The sequence below is a fragment of the Botryllus schlosseri genome, chromosome 13 (assembly GCF_051294905.1).
Source record: "Botryllus schlosseri isolate E-star chromosome 13, Bs_hap1, whole genome shotgun sequence".
Taxonomy (NCBI): domain Eukaryota; kingdom Metazoa; phylum Chordata; class Ascidiacea; order Stolidobranchia; family Styelidae; genus Botryllus; species Botryllus schlosseri.
This window is the reverse complement of record NC_137248.1, coordinates 589,406-607,608: the sequence shown is the minus strand read 5'-3', so window position 1 is coordinate 607,608 and position 18,203 is coordinate 589,406. Positions and strand designations below refer to the sequence as shown.

At 41.4% G+C, this 18,203-nt stretch overlaps 3 protein-coding genes across 6 annotated transcripts in view; 1 reads left to right on the top strand and 2 right to left on the bottom strand.

Annotated features, from left to right (window-relative positions):
• The window catches only part of LOC145453438 (histone H2A.V), a 215,225-nt gene that overhangs the window by 176,143 nt on the left and 20,879 nt on the right, over positions 1–18,203 (bottom strand). The gene's annotated exons all lie outside the window — the stretch shown is intronic.
• LOC145453428 (cleavage and polyadenylation specificity factor subunit 5-like) overlaps positions 1–18,203 on the bottom strand; it is a 181,578-nt gene that overhangs the window by 142,834 nt on the left and 20,541 nt on the right. The gene's annotated exons all lie outside the window — the stretch shown is intronic.
• LOC145453432 (solute carrier family 25 member 32-like) lies at positions 66–12,606 on the top strand. 2 transcript variants are annotated; one of them, XM_080331419.1, is made up of 8 exons: positions 66–2,064; positions 7,718–7,833; positions 8,408–8,558; positions 9,264–9,352; positions 9,406–9,548; positions 10,449–10,553; positions 11,034–11,179; positions 11,703–12,606. In XM_080331419.1, exons 1-8 carry the CDS (start codon positions 2,033–2,035, stop codon positions 11,818–11,820), a joined length of 900 nt encoding a protein of 299 aa, XP_080187545.1. In that variant the 5' UTR covers positions 66–2,032; the 3' UTR covers positions 11,821–12,606. The 2 variants fall into 2 exon arrangements, with proteins under 2 accessions (XP_080187545.1, XP_080187546.1); XM_080331420.1 differs by lacking the exon at positions 10,449–10,553.

Genomic DNA, 18,203 nt, shown 5'->3' with positions numbered 1-18,203 from the left:
GTACTTCTACTTCAAATATATTTAACCTACTTGCAATACTTGAGTGAGTTTACACATAACGACATTAAGTAATATCAATTGTTGCCTGACTTCGTCAGTCGCGTTGAGGACAAGGTACTGAAGAAAACTAGCAACACTTGGTAAGCTATTCTGGGCTCAACTGAGTAATTGAATCAAAGACTTCTTAGTGTACTTACTCGAGCAGGGCATATTCAAAGCATAACCTAAAACGGCTATATGGTCAAAGGGTGGGCAAAATCCACCAATGCCTCTGCATATTTTTAAGTTGAACATCATGAGGATATAATGAGTATTTGTGGCGTCACTTCGTTATGTGGGAGTTTCCACGACTATCGTTTGACTGTATAATACCGTGTATTGAAACGATTAAAATCATACTAAACGAATCACATATGTCTGATATACGTTGCTACTGTGAATAACACCAACTCTGGCTCCTACTTCAAAATGTAGGTAGGTTTGGAAGAGGTAGCCGTTCGGTCGTTGAACTGTCATTGTCAGAAGAGAATGACTACTCTTCTATTGCTACTACTACTGATGGATAGTTATACTAACATATAGACTAACAACAACCAAGCCTACCTGTATATTGGGCGAATGTCCAATTTGTCGGCAAAATATTGCTGGACACTGACTGCATCATAATAAATGAACGCTATCGCGTGTTTATAGTAGGGTTACCATATTTGGGAATAGGGAAAGGAGGTCACTTTTGCAAAATTTTCAAACTCAGAATTCCGGAGAAAAATCGTGAAAAAATGGTATATTTTCCCTCTTCGTGGTCGGTTGACTAAAAAAAAAGGCCATCTCTCCGGCTCAGCTCCCGAAATACCCGCCGGAGCTTCGGTGCTGATTCACGGTGTCTCAGTCCAATTTGACAGTAAATTTTCAAAAAAGAGGACAAAAAGGAGAACATTTAGGCGTCCTCGGAGGACATTTTCAAAAACCTGAAAAAGGAGGACAAATCACAAGAAGGAGGACGTAACCCTAGTTTATAGGAGAGGTCGACCGATTATTATCAACTAGCCAGCCCTCACCATTTACCGGACCACGACCTGACATATCGATCTCGCCTTCCGTCACTTGCCACTTTATATTAGCTTCTTCTACTTTCACTCAGTGTGCATGCCTCTTCTTTACATCGCCTAGGCCCGGGTGGGTGTCTGATCTTATGACTACTCCTAGTCGTTTCGGCATCTTCCTATCATTCATTGTATTGCAGTCTTGTGATTTTTTGAAGTGATGAAATTTTATGAATAAACTTGAACTTGAACCTGGCCGATATTTGGAACTCTCCCCATGCAGGACGAGTTTAACTGGGTGAGCAATGAGCATGCAGAGAAACTATGCTCCCTGCATTTCAATCTACCTCAACTGAACTTATCTGCAATTCTGTATCACGTTTTGCTTTTTGGGTTATCCCGAGTTTCAATGAATGTCCAAAGCAATTTTTAATTTCAGTTTTCTCGTTTGTTGTTCAGCTTTCTGGGCATGTACAAGTGCCATATATTGCCTAAATATTTTTAGAGAAATGGTTCTCTGCTCCTTCCCTATTAATATCGGCCTATGATATCGGTTACCGTATCGGCCTTGTGAGTATATGTCAATAATCGGTATCGGCCTGTAAAAATCAATATCGGTCGACCTCTAATTTATATAGCTTAGTGGTCCCAACTCCTACAAATCGGATACCCGGACTCGGCCCTTTGTTTTCATTGTATAGCAATTTTGTGTTGCTTTTGAAAGGATAAACTCAATTCAACCCAGGTTAGATTACAAACCTACGGTAATAATATATATATTTATATATCATTGCCTGCGGTAGTTACGATTTACGAATGTCCGGCAGACTCAACTGTCCTGGCGATTCAAAAATCAGCACTCAGCCAGTCGCGCTCTCCAGTGTTTATTTAGCTTTCAAGTGGGAACCACCGAAGAAGGATCGCCGTGTTTGTTTGTTTACCTTGGCTGCATGTAGCTTCAACTTTGAAATTCATAGAAAGCATGGAACATGGAACATGGAACATGGAAGAGTAGAATTTGGTAAGTTGTTGAGATAAAGCTAGTTAGCAGTATATCGCAATCTTGTATTGTTTGAACTGATACATGACTGACTGACTGAACAGCAAATCCGTGGAGATCGTATTTTGAAGAAACCTGGAAAGTGCAAACCGACAAAATATGCTATTTTTTCTGCAAGACATGAAGGAAACTATTATAAAAGCAAGGTATATTGTTACAGCACACCACAGCCTGACTGGCTGCACATGGCACACTTTTATAATATAGTTTCCTCCATGTCTTGCTGGTATAAGGAATGTTAGCAGATTTATCATGTTTTATGAGAAATGTGGCCTGTGGGTTTTGCAGGTTTTCGGTGCCGCCTGATTTATGAACTCTTGAAATCGACCTCTGTATTCTCTGTGAGATTGAAAATTCTGGTAATCAATTTGAAATATGCCATGCTTCCGACTGCTTCTAGGACAATATAAACATGACATGATCAATTACGATTGTTGATATGCAATGTTCTTTTCAATTCTCCATTAGTAGGTGGCGATCACCATCACCACTAACGGCTGTCAGCTGAAAATATTCGGTTTTATTTTAATATGAATTATTCAATTGTATAGGCGGCCTAGTGAAGTTCTGTACCTCCAAGCGTCTCTTCTAATATATGATATCATATTATGAGTATATAGTACTGAAGCCAGTTTTATTGTTTCTGATGTCCTTAAAAGCAAATTCATGCAGATACTTCATGCTTCATAGCTCAGTACAATTTCCAAGACGTCTTAGTTTAGCTGAACTACCATGCCTATCAGGGATTCTACAAAGGATACAGATTTGGCAGCGGCCTTCTGCAATGCTGCACGTCCTAGTATCCAATTACCGCTATAGATATAAAGTTTTGAGGCACAGAACTCCATACAATTGGATAATACATGATATTCGTATTGAAATGAACCCGAATATTTTCGGCTGACACTCGTCATAGGTAATCGTCAGCAACTAGTAGAGAATTCATCGAATATCAATGATACAATTCACCATTTTTCTCTGACCTATGGTTAGTCTGGCCGTCAAGGTTGTTGCATCGAAATACAATAGGTTGGTGTGCCGTACCGACAAAAGTTTTCCAATTCGAATAGCATAACAGGTTTCTACCAGTACAGAATAGGTCAGGGGCGGGCAACTTCTCCAGTCGGCGGGCCGGATATAGGAAAATTAAGTACCTGCCGGGCCGGATTGATGAATCAATTCATTATTTGCCCATTTATTCACATAGGCCTATACATGGAATAAATCTTATTTAGAATGTAGGCCTATTTGAACGAAGCAATATTATTTCAAAGCAATTTCTCGCCGATAATGACGAAGAGAATGTTGATTTGAGAACAGCATTGTCATACAGCAGTGGTTCTCAAACCTTTTTCAATACGCCCCCCATTTTGATAGTGGAAAAGTCCGCGCCCCCTTATCGTGATATCACAAATATTGAAGAGGTGAATCATGATGCTAGCCATCACAACGGATAGTTTGATGGCGTTTAAAGGTATGCATGGCTATTGATGAGAGAATTCTCAAATATGAAATGCGAACAATAGATAGAGTAAACACCGTGAGGTTGAGGTAAATCGCGCGAAGCGCGATTTTTTTTTCAGTTCACTGTGACTTCGCACCCCCCCACCCTTCAGTTGCTTTCACGCCCCCCCCCAGTTTGAGAACCACTGTCATACATGCACCGCCATGTCTGCTTCTCTCTGATGAATCAACACAATGTGCAATCCTTAATTAATAATTTAAGTTGTTCGATAAGCCCGGTATGCCTACCCCGAATTTACCAAGATATCAATTCATTGGGGTTGAGTAGGTGGAAAGCAGGGATATATAGAACTATATATCCCTGATGGAAAGATAGTGTAGTGGTATAATCCACAGCTACAAAACCCAATGTGTTGTGGGTTCGAGTCCGACTCCAGAATTGCTACCTCCGTGTTGTAGGTTGATCTATGCTCCTCCTTGCCATCTCATCGGCATAACTATTAAGCGGTGTCTCGCAAAAGCCTCGACGTGTGCCGTGCTACCAGTTGGCGGTTACGGAATCAAAAATAAGAAATACCGGCCTCGCGTAAATGACCATTGCAGTCGACAAACACCATGATAACCACAAACAACATTAGGGTTAAGTAGGCTACATAGTAAATGCTGACAATGCAAGTCTTCTCGCTTCGACGAACTTACCCGTAAGCTCCACTCTCGCACGCTAGGCGGTGCGCACACACGGATACATAAACATACAGTCACTAAAATTTGACTAAGTAAGCAAGTAGTGGGGAATCGCGGCAGACTGATCGGCCGCGGGCCACATTATCATGTAAGACGGGAAGCTGCCCGCGGGCCGGACAAAATGCCGTCGCGGGCCGTATGTTGCCCGGCGCTGGAATAGGTTTATATAGTGGACATGGAACTGGACAACATAAATCTCTTTCTTCTTTAATGACATGCTTCATCGTGACATCAAGATACTGCATGAAGGCTACAGTAAAGCTTAACTATTTGACTGCAGGGCAAGGCAGACTTCTGAGAGAGGTCGCCGAGCCTACTGATATAACATCGATTTGATCAAATGATTAAATTTGTTTAATAGTAACTTAACTGTCCTTAATCGCAGTAACAAATATTGCTCTCTTTGGGAATTTGGAGTAGGCAGGACTAGAGCCCGACCGATTATCGGCTGGCCGATAATATCGAGTCGATATCACGCTTGGAGAGAAATATCGGTATCGGCCGTTGAAGGTAAAAAAATATCGGCCATTTTCGTGGCGTCACAACATGGTGTCAGGGAGTCAGAAAAGTCGATAGAAGACGTGAGGACGGTAAATTATAAAAAATAAATGGCCAAGTTGCACATAGTGCATACTCCATACAGGCATTAGGCGTGCCTATCTGAAAAATATTATGGAATACTAACCACCGTTATGCCCCACTGACTTTGTGGGAATCCCCCTGCAGTAATCGATCACCAAAGACAGAGAGCAGCTGGGTGGATAGTTGTCTGCAGAAGATTTCAATCAGTAAGAGAAATGAGAACATCAATCATGCTGGACTGACCCTCGTGATGATAGAGAAAAGCGTCTCGTCGAAACATTTCTCGGAAGATAGTGCTATTGGTTCGGTACCAACAGAGCTACCAGTAATGTATGAAGTCGTCTGACTGAGGCCTTCGGGGCCACCATGATAGGAAATATGCGAGCATAGAGGGCAAGAAAATCAAGCAAACGTGGAGTGAAGCCAATAATTGATACGAAAATTTTTAATTCCATGATGACATAGGCCAATTCGGACAAAAGAGCGTAAAATATTGATCAATTGATTGTTTGAATGCTGGTCATGGTCAAGATCCAACGGGGATTGGTGGAACAGTTGCAGACGTGGACAATTTCAGTTGTTTTGCACATGCTCTTCAGCTATTTGTTAATGATGTGCTGAAGGCTCCAGGTGCACTGCCAGAAGAATATCAATATTAAAATCAATATTTGGTGAAACCATTGAAGGAAATATCCCCTGCAAGGGAGCGGTGGAACCGAAATGAAGAAAGATTTCCAATTCTTGCTGTGCCACTAACTATGGTACCAAGTGAAAGACTGCTCACTATGTTTAGTACTATATACATCATTTATGGAAGACCACAGAAGTTCATTCCTTGGAGAAAGAGCCGAGAAATTGTGCTTCGTGAACTGTAATCTGCAACTGCTGGATTGGTGCTTTTGATATATTTTTGTAGCCCCTAGATCATTTATTACATGTTCAAGCATATCAATGGCTGTAAAGCTGTTGAAATAAATGCTCTTGAGTTGGTAAAACTGGGCCTTGAGCTAGATTCCATATCTTTTGAATATCGGCTGAATATATCGGAGTTATCGGTGGAGGTACTGGATATCGGTCTTATCGGTATCGGCTCAAAAATCCAATATCGGTCGGGCTCTAGGCAGGACACAATCATTCAAGTCGTAGTGACGGTCTGATTTTTTTTCGAGTACTGAAATGATACGCTCCTTACCAGTAAGAGTAAATTAATCAACTAGAATTTTAGTTTCGATACTATTTTCTACTGTGGTAGCCTTGAAACATCAGTCGGTCGCTGCAAGTGTGGGCAAACTACGGCCTGCGGCCCGCAACACCGTTTTGTGCGGCCCGGGAAAGCCTCAATAAACGTTGTAGAATATTGATAAATTGCGTAAAAAAATCAAATTGCTGTGAGTACTTGATTAAACGTTTTCTTAATATATTTCAACATGATAATGATAAGTTATATTTTTACCACAGTATTTTTTTAATTTTATTGATCACGCGATGGCCCGACCTCGCGGCCCATATATTATGAAAGCTTTCCATTGCTAAACTTCACGAAAGTGAATCGTAAATGACTTAATTCGGACCACATGTGTGATTGAAGATTGAAAACACGAAAAAGTTTAATACACTTTGTGCTGTACTTGGATAAACCGATTCGCCAGTGTTTTAGATAGATTCGTTCTTTTTATGAGTAGAAGTATTTATATATATATAATATTTATATATCGTAGAGGCGTATTTAAAGGTAACATGGTTATGATGCTGTTGTGTCCTGAAGTCAGGATCGTAACTGTCGCGCCGGTCAAACTCGAAGGGGTCCCAAAATTATTTTGTGAATGAACATTAATTTTAGAGTATTTTTTTGAAAATTTATCCCACTTTATTGATTTTTTTTTCGTGCAATTCCCGATGATATTGACCGATTCAATCATAAATTATAGATATTCTGCAGGACCGAAACAGCTCTTTATGAGCCCCCCCCCCAGAATTTTGGTTTATCACCCGATGGGGGACTGAAGAGCCCAGACCAACATTTTTTTGGGGTGGGGCTCACGAAATGCTGTTTCGGTCATGCATGGAGTTGAACCAAAAGTACTAGCAGCAAATCTATGACCATATCGCTGCTCACAAACTCGAATACACAACCAGTTCTAAGAATCGGGACAGGGCTATCTAGAGTTCTAAATATCCCTGAGTCGGGACAACCTACTTTCATCCCTAATTTTGACAATGAGGACGACCAGCATATAAAATCTCGTCAATGTTTCTGAAGCGTGTACGTTTTCATCAAATCAATGTTTGGGTTGTTTTAAATATACAAATACATATATATTATTTCATGTTATCAGTCACTATGTAATCAAGTAACAATATTGAATTTTGGCTCAGTAGCCCAATTTTATGTAGTGCGGCCCGCGATTGGATTCAAATGTTGAATGCGGCCCGCGAGCTCAAAAGTTTGCCCGCCCCTGTATTACAGCATTCAAAACATGTAGTACAAATCCACATACGTTAGTGGAAATGACATTTCTGTGAAACATGATCAACACACGGCATTGTCACAAAGTGTAATGCAATAGGTATGGTCGAAAAAATACCAAGATATCTTTTATGTGATGTAGAACTGGTATTCTTCGTGGTCACATAAAAGATACATGTTTGAACTTTCTCCATCATTCGTACTGTTGTGATTTGACAATGAGTAGTACTCAACTCAAAACCTAAAACTTAAATCAGAATGCACAGCCTTTCACAGCATATTAAGGCGATATCCATGTGATGGTTACATTTCCCTTTAGCGATATCAGTGTAATGCTCATTTTTGTGATTTTTCAAGCTTTCAAAATATTCACAAGACCTTCAAATATGAGCACTTGGTCGGAGGTTTGTGCGGCGGTTCGGTTTCGACATTCTTACTTCACCCGTTGGAATTGATCCGAATCAGATTTGCGGGTTGGTACTTTTTTGTACAACAATGTAGTTTCTACTAATCAAAAGATAGTTGTTATAGTAATCATTCCGGCTACTTGAGTTGAGGAAATGCTGTAAATTTATACTCAATTGCAAGTACAAGTAGTGATTTTCAGGGGGCGCAAAGAGTACTTCAAGTAGAAACAGGCTACAGACTTGTAAAACTACCAATCTAGTTAGCCGACTGTCAACTAACTACTAGATTTTGAGTAGTTTTAGTTTTAGTTGCAGATTTTGAAATGTGAGTACCGGTAGTTCTCTTTCCAGTTCTAGTGGCAGATTTCTAAAAGTGAGTAGCTCCTGCTATTGTAGTCGTTCATGCCACCTAAGTTGAAGTAATACCATAAAACTCAATTACAAGTAGAATTATTGCCAAGAGTACTTCAAGTAGACCGGGACTTGTACATACTAACACTCTACTTAGTTGACGGTCAATTTTCCAGAAGTTTTAGTTGTAGTTGCGCATTTAATAAAATAAGAATATCATAGAGTTCTCAATTTTATTGAGATATGAACTAGCCACCATTCTCTTTGAAGTGATTGTAAATTTTTGCAGTGAGTGACGGCATGTCGTCGAGACCACGATATAAAAGTGTGTGGCATTGCGCGGAAAAGATTGTCAGAACAGACGGAGTTCGTGGTATTTACAGGGGAGCAAACTCCAACGTTGTTGCGTACAGCGTTTATTTCGGTTGTTATTTCTTTTGGTGAGCAAACTGGTTTATTTGTACTCTCATAACTTCAATATACATTTGAATAGTATGTTCATGTTGAAATAAGCCCGAATATTTTCGGCTGACGCTCATCAGGGTAATTGTCAGAAACTAGTAGAGAATTGGAAAGAACATTGTATATCAACAATCGTATTACCAAATATGACGCCATCGGCATGGAAATTCTAATAGTCGAGGCCAAGAGATCACTGAAGCCTTCTGTCATCACAAAGTAGGTGTTTTGATTAAATTCGACTCGGACTACAGCTTTTTTTATGATACAGGAGTGACAGCTGAAAATATTTGTTTATATTTGAATATGAATCTATTATTCAGTAAGGCTGGGCAAAGTCGAGTTATTTTATCAACCGTACCTAATTTATTGCACATAGTAATGACTTCACAGATATGTCATTTCCAGAACGTATGTAGCTTTGCACGACGTGACCATTCGAGAGTTACGACTGGCTCTCTACAGTGAAAAACAGTTAAACCTTTAATTTCTGTTGATAAATTAAACCTTAGAGGGAAGGATCGCGTAATTTCCTTACTGGAAAAAGTCATTTCTCGCTACTCGACTCGAATCAATAGAATTAATGCTCGATTCAGATTCGAGTACTCAAATCATGGTGTCACTGCACGATGCGTAGATGACAATTTCTTAACATCATGAAGTGACGCAGAGTTTCCATTTATCAGCTACAACACATTTAAAATACTACTAGGAAATGGGTCAACCAACCCCCACCTGTCTGTGGCGCAGTATCTGGCATGCGGGTGCGTTTCAGGTGAGTGATTACGTTGTAGGCAATTGCCCATGAGATTTTATTCATGCTCACAGGCTCGCTAACAATGTGCGTGACCAACCCACTGTGGACGGTCCGGACTCGACTGTGCCTGGAGTACGGCGGCATTCGATACAGGGGCATGTTGCATGCGTTCAATGTTCTTTACCAAATGGAGGGGGTTCGGGGTCTTTATCGGGTTAGACACTTCGTTTTGAGTGTAAATAACTAGTCTACGAATAGATGCGCAACTCCAGGCGTCACAATTGAATCTACACGGGAACTACTCGAAATTGTTTCGACACCTTCCTATCCTTTCAATGTATGGCAATCTTGTGGCGTATTGATCTGAGAAAATTGTTAATAATAAACTTAACTATTGTTTTTTTACTGTGTAGGGAAAAATCAGTGTTGTTGGAAATCCTATGCGTGGCGATTCTGATGCAAATTTTGATAAAATCGATCGAAAGCTGATTCGAAAATATAGATTTCAATGAAGACTGTTTCATTAATCAAATATAATCAAAATGCTTATATTGCCGTAAGATTAGAGTAGTGCATCTATCCGTGGGTTAGTTATCTATATTTTGAGCTCGCTCCTGCACAAACTACTGGATTTCAAAATGTGCGACTTGAACTAGACTAAAACTACTCGCTTTTCGAAATCCGCAACTGGAACTAGAACTATTACCTTTTTGGAAATTTTCAAACTTAATTTTCAAAACTAGCAACTAGAACTTGCGACCTTTAAAAGTCTGCAATTAAGTAACTAAATCAACAACTATCCAAGTAGATGCTATTCCGAATCCACCTACTCTCACGGTATCATGATTCACTCCAACACGTGTTTTTCTAGTTGTTCTACAACTGATCTATTTTGAAAGTGCGCAACTAGAACTAGTCACTTTTCAAAATCCGCAACTTGAAGTAGAGCTAGAACTTCTCGCGTTTCCAAATGCGCAACTAGAACTGCTGACTTGTCCAAATCAGCAACTAGAACTAGAGGTGAAAGTTCTCAAAAATCCAGCAGTTTGCACAAGCCTGCCCTGCATCCGGTTGTGATTTTAGCGTGGCCTGACATCCGTTGAAATTTTTCAAGGGTTTCGTGCCGGGTCTGGTCGGGACGTCTCACGGCGCTGTTCAGTTCCTAGTCTACGAAAAACTAAAGCGTTGGCGAATTGACTCATCGGGAAGGAAAAAAATGGTACGTCTCGGTGCTTCTTTGAATCAAATATTAGAATTTTGAACCGACTCCTTAGACCTGGTACCAATGCTGGCTACTTTGCATAGATGTTTAAAGTAGCCATCGTTGATATTTGAGTGGAAGTAGCGTTGTAAATTTTAGTCAAGTACAAGTAGAAGTAATGATTTTCAAGTGATTCGTAAAGTTTATCAGGACTGGGCCTCGAAACTGTCCTTTATCTGTTTCAATAAACTTGTTTTAGAGTGAGAAAAATGCTTATATTATGAAGCCGAAGCCTTAGATGTTATGCAAACGTTTCACCAGCAAACACTATGACTTGAACTCGAGCCTTAACGCCATGACTCGACTTGACTCGTGCCGAAACTATAAAAGTCAAATCGACTTATGACTCGGAACACTGTGGCATGGTTACAACCCTGTTTTGAAGACATAACCATTGCCACTTGAGTAACCACATCGGAAAATAATCGGTTGTTGCAGACAACGTTTGAGACGGCTCTCATGTCTGGTTCGTCCAAGTTCGTCGCAGTGGTCACGACCTACCCCTATCTGATGGTACGAGCCCGACTGCAGGACCCGCACCGGGACTATGGGGGCGTCATTGATGTGGTTCAGCGGACATGGAAGTACGAAAGCCGTGAATAGGGCTGGGCAAAAATTCGAGTAGGCCTTCTGAGTACGGTTCTGAATCGAGTATCACTCATGATCATCTCACAGTATGAGTGATCTTGAAAGTTCAAATATATGTACCACATAGAATATAATGCCGATTCTACATCACATTGAAGATTATTTGTTATTTTTTTCTACCATGCCTATTTCATTGCACTTTGTCACAATGCTGTGGGTTGATCACGACTTCAAAGATATGTCATTTCCGCTAATGTTCGTAGTTTTGTACTACATGTTTCGTGCGCTGTGATACGACCAATCAAGGTTTCAAGTCATCCACAGTTGAAAATAGGATTGAAACTTTGAGTATCGTTGATAAATTAAAGTTGAATGGTAAAGGATCTCATCATTTCATTACTCACTACTCGACTCGAATCCTAGAATTGATACTCGATTCTGATTCATGTACTCGAATCGTTGTGCCCAGCCTGCGATTGTCAAGTCTGTCTCACTTGCTCAGACCACTTTGTATGGCAGATGTGAATCGTGGCGCGGCTTTTACAAAGGCCTGGGAGTTTGCCTGCTGCGTTTTGTGCCCTCGACATGCATCATGTTTTGTATTTACGAAAGTGTCGTCAGCGTTCTGCAGCAATGAATCATGTCACTGACATTCCTTATCTAGATTTGTTACTTCGTACACACTCTTGCCAAACTGAACCAGATACGCGGTGGTAATTGCGAATATCTGCAGCCGCTAATTGCTTAGTGGCAATGGTGGGAACTTGTGAAAGGTTATGACTCTGTGAATGCAAACGCCAAAATGCTAATTGAATAATATATTCGTAACAGCGGTAAGTATGACCAATTGTTGACATACGAAGTTCTTTACAATACTCTACTAAATGCTGCTCTAAATATGAGTGTTTCTTCCAATATGAATATATTATTCAATTGTATACTCAAGTTCTGGACGGGTACCTCAAAGAGTCTTTACAATGCTGATTCCAAGTAAATGTGCGTACGTGTCTGTGTGTTTGCTTGTATAGAACAATGGAACTGCCATTTTTGCCACGCTTATTGGAATTGGTAAGAATGTTGTTCATAAATGACCCCAAACTGCCATCCTGGCTACTCCAATGGATATTATTGGCCCAGCAAGTAGCAGTGATTATTTTTATTATTAATTACTAAAAGCTAGCACGATATGAGAAGCAACATTCTCAAAAGTCTGTAAAATTTGCGTCTTCACAAAGTTCCTCTTAGTTTCGTGTCATAGTGATTTGATTGAAGTGCAAATCATTTTATTATGGTCGTAATGTCATTAAAAATGTTGCCAAATGCCTACCGAGGTACATTTGTGAACGAGAACCTTTGAAATACTGTTCGCATCATTTTATTGCACCAGCCGGATTTACTTTTAAATAAATATAGTTTCGCTCGACATGCTTCTTTCTAGAGACGTGACGTCGCAGTCCAGAGTTTGATGTTCAGATCAGGAGTTCTCAGCGCAAACAGCCATTGTATGAAAACACGCAATGCAGGTTCATGAGAATGCAATTGACACTCGCTTTAACGCCAGCCGCGACCACTGACACTGAGCTAAACACCGCGATTCCCCCAGATCGAAATCATTCTTTTGAATATCTTGGGGACCAAAATTTCACGAAAAAGTGCGGGATGGGAGTCTGATTCCAAAGACTACTTCAAGTCGTTTCATTGTATCGCAGTTTTGTGGTGTTTTGAAATGATGAAAATATTAATAAACGATGTGACGCCCTGGCTCTCTCATATCTGTATATCACGTGATTTATGTCATACGTCTCGTATCACGCGACTTACCATTTATCAGCACGTGTATTTCAATCAATAAGCCAGACTCATCTGCGATATCTTACTGTATATTCCATGACTGATCGTCCACTATATCTATCTGAGCAGGACCGTAACTGCCGCACCCCAAACCCCCCAATTGGGGGGCCCGAGCTCGAAGGGGGCCCCAAATTATTTCGTGAATTAGCATAAATTATGGAGTAGGCCTATTTTTTGAAAATTTATGCAACATTTACCAAAATTTTTCGCGCCGCGCGAGATTTAAAGTTGCCACATTTCTTGATTATTTGGTACTCTTCCCCCAAGAAAAATCACCCAAGATTTATAGAAATGGACATATCGGCGTTGACCGTTACCACGCCACTACGATAACGATTTAGGACATATTACATGCGACTCCAAGAAGTATGCCAGAACGATCGGCAGCGCGAAAAGCTTGGCCGAAAAGGACTGCCCTTACGCAGACCGAAAACTTCGTTATATATACAAAATAATAGGTTAAATCGTCCATAGGCGCCTAAATGACTGGCGCCATATGTTCCTGTCCTGTCTGAACCTCAGAAGACAAATACCATCCCGCCAGTGAAGAAATACCAATTTGAAATCGTGTGCGTCTTTTAGTTTAGTACGTTTGAGTGATTCTGTATTTTTGATATAGCAGACAGGAGGTCACGAAATAAAATCATGTAACGAAGTGATACCAACGGGTCCGCCCGCGCGAAGATGTTATGTTATTATTTATGGGCTCTGCAGTTTCAAAGACACCTCGCCCGCCCTCTCCCTGCTTGGCGCTCATGCATTACTGGGATAGCATGGAGGGGTGATGCATGACTTAGTAAACCGTAAAGGCTATATCGGCACCTTCCTTGTCCAGCGGCATATGCACAGATCGTGTGTATGTGACTGATGAGTCGGTGTATATGCCGACGAAGCGATACCAACGGGTCCGTCCGCGCGAAGATGTTATGTTATTATTACGGGCTCTGCAGTTTCAAAGACACCTCGCCCGCCGATCCGAGGTAAAGAAGTCATTGGAATATTCGGGACAACGACCGCAGTGGAACTGCTACATAAACTTGGCGATTTCTAGTTGCCGCATGTCTTCTATGTTTAGGACGCCGAATCTCTTCAGCAGCGACTTATTGGATGGGCAGCCAGGCCCCTTTGGGGCCCTAGCTATGATACGGAGTACCTTAAGTTGTAGATTTTGCTGGCAGCCTCCCAACAAGTTAGTCAGGCGCGTTTTTTATCAGCATACTAGAATATACCCAAAAATTTTGCATTTCGGAATTAAGTCAAGTAAAATAAATTTGGTAGAAAACCGCTGGCTTTTGGATGGCCGTACGCCGCAATGCTGCAAGTTTGGTGCGAAATTGTTTGAAATTGGCCAACAACTCATATGTCAACAAACTTTCGTTAAATTGAGAAAATGGCATTAAGCGACTCTTTGCAATATAACAAAGGCTATACCAAACAGTAAAGTGACATGCCGAGTGCAGATGCGAAAACCCAAAGGGGGGTCTGGGCGAAATCTTTCGACTTTCTCGCGGGAAGTTTTGATCGAGTCCGCGTCAACCTGTCTGAGTTGCCTTCAAACCTTCTCTGTCAAGCCATTAAGGCGCGTGAGAAGCGCTTTCTGATGATGAATTTCGCTCAAAACGATGCATATTTGGGAACGAGCAAAGGTCAAAGGTCCGTTTCTTTTTCGCCTCTCATCCTCCCCAGCCTGGCCTGGACGAGGGGGGACCGACACAACGACAGCGCACCGTGACGTAACAGAAAGTCGACGACGTGCAGATGGTTGAACCTGGCGGCGTTGTGGAGGGCTGACGCTCCGTCGCCATCTAGCGACAGCGGATCGGCGCCGTCGCGGATGGCCGCCCGCACTTTGCTCAGGTCTCCTCGCTTGGCGGCGTCCGAGAGCTGCTTGTCGCTGGCCACGTGCGGCAGCGACGGAGATCGTTTCGTCCTGTGACGTCAAACGCGTTACCCGCACGTGGTCGATAGTCGTCAGTTTAGTCAGACTTGGCGAAGAAAGCGAGCAGGGGTTCGTGCGCCTCCACGGTCAAGTGCGAACATGACTCTTTGTTCCGTACGCCGTTTTCGCAACCGCCACACTTCTAGTCACAGCTCATCTGGTGGTGGAGCAACCTGAAGATTCGAAAGAGAGCGTGAAGTGCAGACGAATGCTCGTGACGTGACGCTGCGGAAATAAATGCTCCTCTCGTGCCAACGTGACGTCACACCGCTCCTCTGGCAGATTTGCTTGAACTTCATAGCGCCCCCACGCGGTCTCAAAAAAGATGACATTTCGGCAAGAATGATGTTTCGCTGCCGTGGACAATCCCCACCAGTGACGGCCTACGGGGCAGAGATCTAGTCCCTTTGAGGGCGATCTAGATGTCTTGCCAGTAGGGTGGCTCATACTTTCTGCAGGAACAAGTTTTATCAGATTAGGGTGTAAAATATATGACAATACAATACCACGAATATCAACAACATTTCATTTTTTTTCTTCAATTTTTGGGGTAACTCAGCCCCTTGACTGTGGAAATCTAGAAAACTATTCATCGTTGTATGTGAGGATGTGACCATGGATACGGCGCAACAATGGAGGACGCTGCATTTACGTAAGCCTAGTTCGCACTACGTTATATTCCAATAGCTGTGTTGACTGTATTAAAATGACAAGATTACAGTTTGATGTTTGTTTTTCATCAATAACGGAATTATTAGGAAAGAAAATAAAATATTTAGTAACATATCCTAACATAAAATGCCGAAATACCGATGTGTCTTTCCATTCATTTCCTTCCAATGCAAAGAACAGGAAGGCTTGGGAATGCAGGGTAAAGAAGGCAGGGTCTCCAATGTTGTGGATGCTGCACACGCAAATCCTACATTCTCATATGACGATCCTGATCTAGAATACCCATCGTGTAGCCTTGAAATGGAATCTTCAACGCCATCACATTAATCTTAGGGTTAGGCTTTGTTTTCACGGGGAGCGTGCATTCTCACGGCGAGCGAATGTCGTTGTTTATTTCTTTGCTTCACGCCTCGCTGGAGATTTCCGTTGACTCGCTCGTTCTCGCTCACTTTTTCACGTTCCCGCACGGTTGTGGCGCGTTTCGAGAACGTATCGCAACGAGAAATTTGCGAGCGTTGCTAGACAAGCAGACCTCTAGACCGCTATGGAAGTGGAATATAGTTGCGAACATTGCTGGAATGAATACCAGGACAAAGTATTGGTGCTAGTAGCTGCGTATGTTTATTGTAAACATAAAAAAAGACAGAAGAGGAGATTCTGGGTTGGTGAAGATCTCCGAACCAGGGAGCAAAAAGGTATATCTAAATTGTTGACCTTACCGGTACTTTTTCGTTGTTGCATCGGCAATGATTGTCAACTGAAATTCCGATATGGAATTCTATTACGGGCTTTGCAATGATGCTGGTCAATATTGCTAAATGATCAGCTACAAACAAATAATATTAGAAAAATATGTAAAATATTGCCCACAACCTATAAATGTGCATTAATTTGTATAATATACCGGTAATATATAAATTAACGTTGGTGGCCAATTTTCTGTGAAATCTAACACAAAAAACGTGTTGACCAGTGTATCTTTCTATTGCGTAGTAACAACATATTTTGAATTAATACCTTGATATACATATTCTCTTTTGATTTACAGGTGAATATCATATATTAGTGCCGGACTTGAGATTACACCGACCGGAAAAGTACCGGACATATTTTAGAATGCCAGCTGAAACATTCTATAAACTCCTTGATCATGTCAAAGAATCTATAACCAAGATTACAACAAACATGAGGAAGCCTATCAGTGCCGAAGAGCGCCTGGGAGTAACCCTGCAGTAAGTATATTAATTATTGATGTGATCATTGAAATTCTATTTTGGGAATGGATGGAAGATTCTCTTTAAATTGTCGTGAGGGTGGGTAAAACGAATCACTAATTTTGAACCAGAGTAACTTGACAAGAGGCCATGATTTTTGTTATTATGACAGAGTGGTTTCTTGTAAGCTTGCAGATACTGAGATACTGAGGTTCGTTAGTAGGCTACTGTCCTAAATTGAATGATTTTTCATCATGTATGAATCGAATCAACGGGATGACCTCATTGTTGTTGTTGCGCTTTTCATTGCTAACTTCCAATGACAGTTCTTACTGGGAACCGACCTGTATGAGACTGATTTGTATTGGCTGTGATTCGATTTTGCTCATCCCTTTCCATTACTTGTTGCATATCATGGCCGTGTGAACGCGATTTTTTGCCGTGCTTTGAAAATGTCAAGTCCTCAAATTTGAATTATATTTTACAGCTTTCTGGCTCACGGAGGATCCTATACAAATCTTGCAACAAGGTATAGAATGAGCAAGACAGTTTTGTCGAAAATTGTTCCTGAAACCTGCAAAGCCATTTGGGATGCTCTGCAGCCAATTGTGATGCCATCGCCAACAAAAGAATCATGGGCAAAGATTGCCAAGGAATTTGAAAGAAAATGTCAATTTCCCAGCTGCCTAGGAGCAGTAGATGGAAAACACATCCAAATCCGTGCACCAAAAAATTCAGGCTCCATGTATTTCAATTACAAAAAAACTTACAGTGTCGTACTTCTTGGCGTAGCCGATGCGAACTGTAAATTTGTTGTGGTAGATGTTGGTGGGTTCGGAAAGTGTCCTGATTCTCGGATCTTACAATCATCTACATTTGGCAAAATGCTTTTTAATGAAGAGTTGGACTTGCCTTCAGATAAAGTTCTAGCTGGTCAGACTGAATCTGTTCCACCAGTGTTTATTGGGGACGAGGCGTTCCCTTTAAAGCGGAATCTACTCCATCCTTATTCCAGCTCTAATCTGGATGATAAGAAAAGGATTTTCAATTACAGACTTTCTCATGCGCGTCGAGTCGTTGAAATGGCGTTTGGCATATTGGTTGCTCGATTTAAAGTACTGTATGGACGCATTGATGCAGCACCTGAACATGTCGACACTATCGTCAAAGCAAGCACAGTCCTTCATAATTTTTTATGCGATGAGAAAATTGGTTTGCCTGAACCTACAGACAATGAAGAATCAGCAAACCTCGCTACAGACTTAACTAGGCTCCGGATAGTGGGGAGACCATACAGTTCTGAAGCTGCAAGAGTTCGCGCTGCCTATGCTGATTACTTCGTGG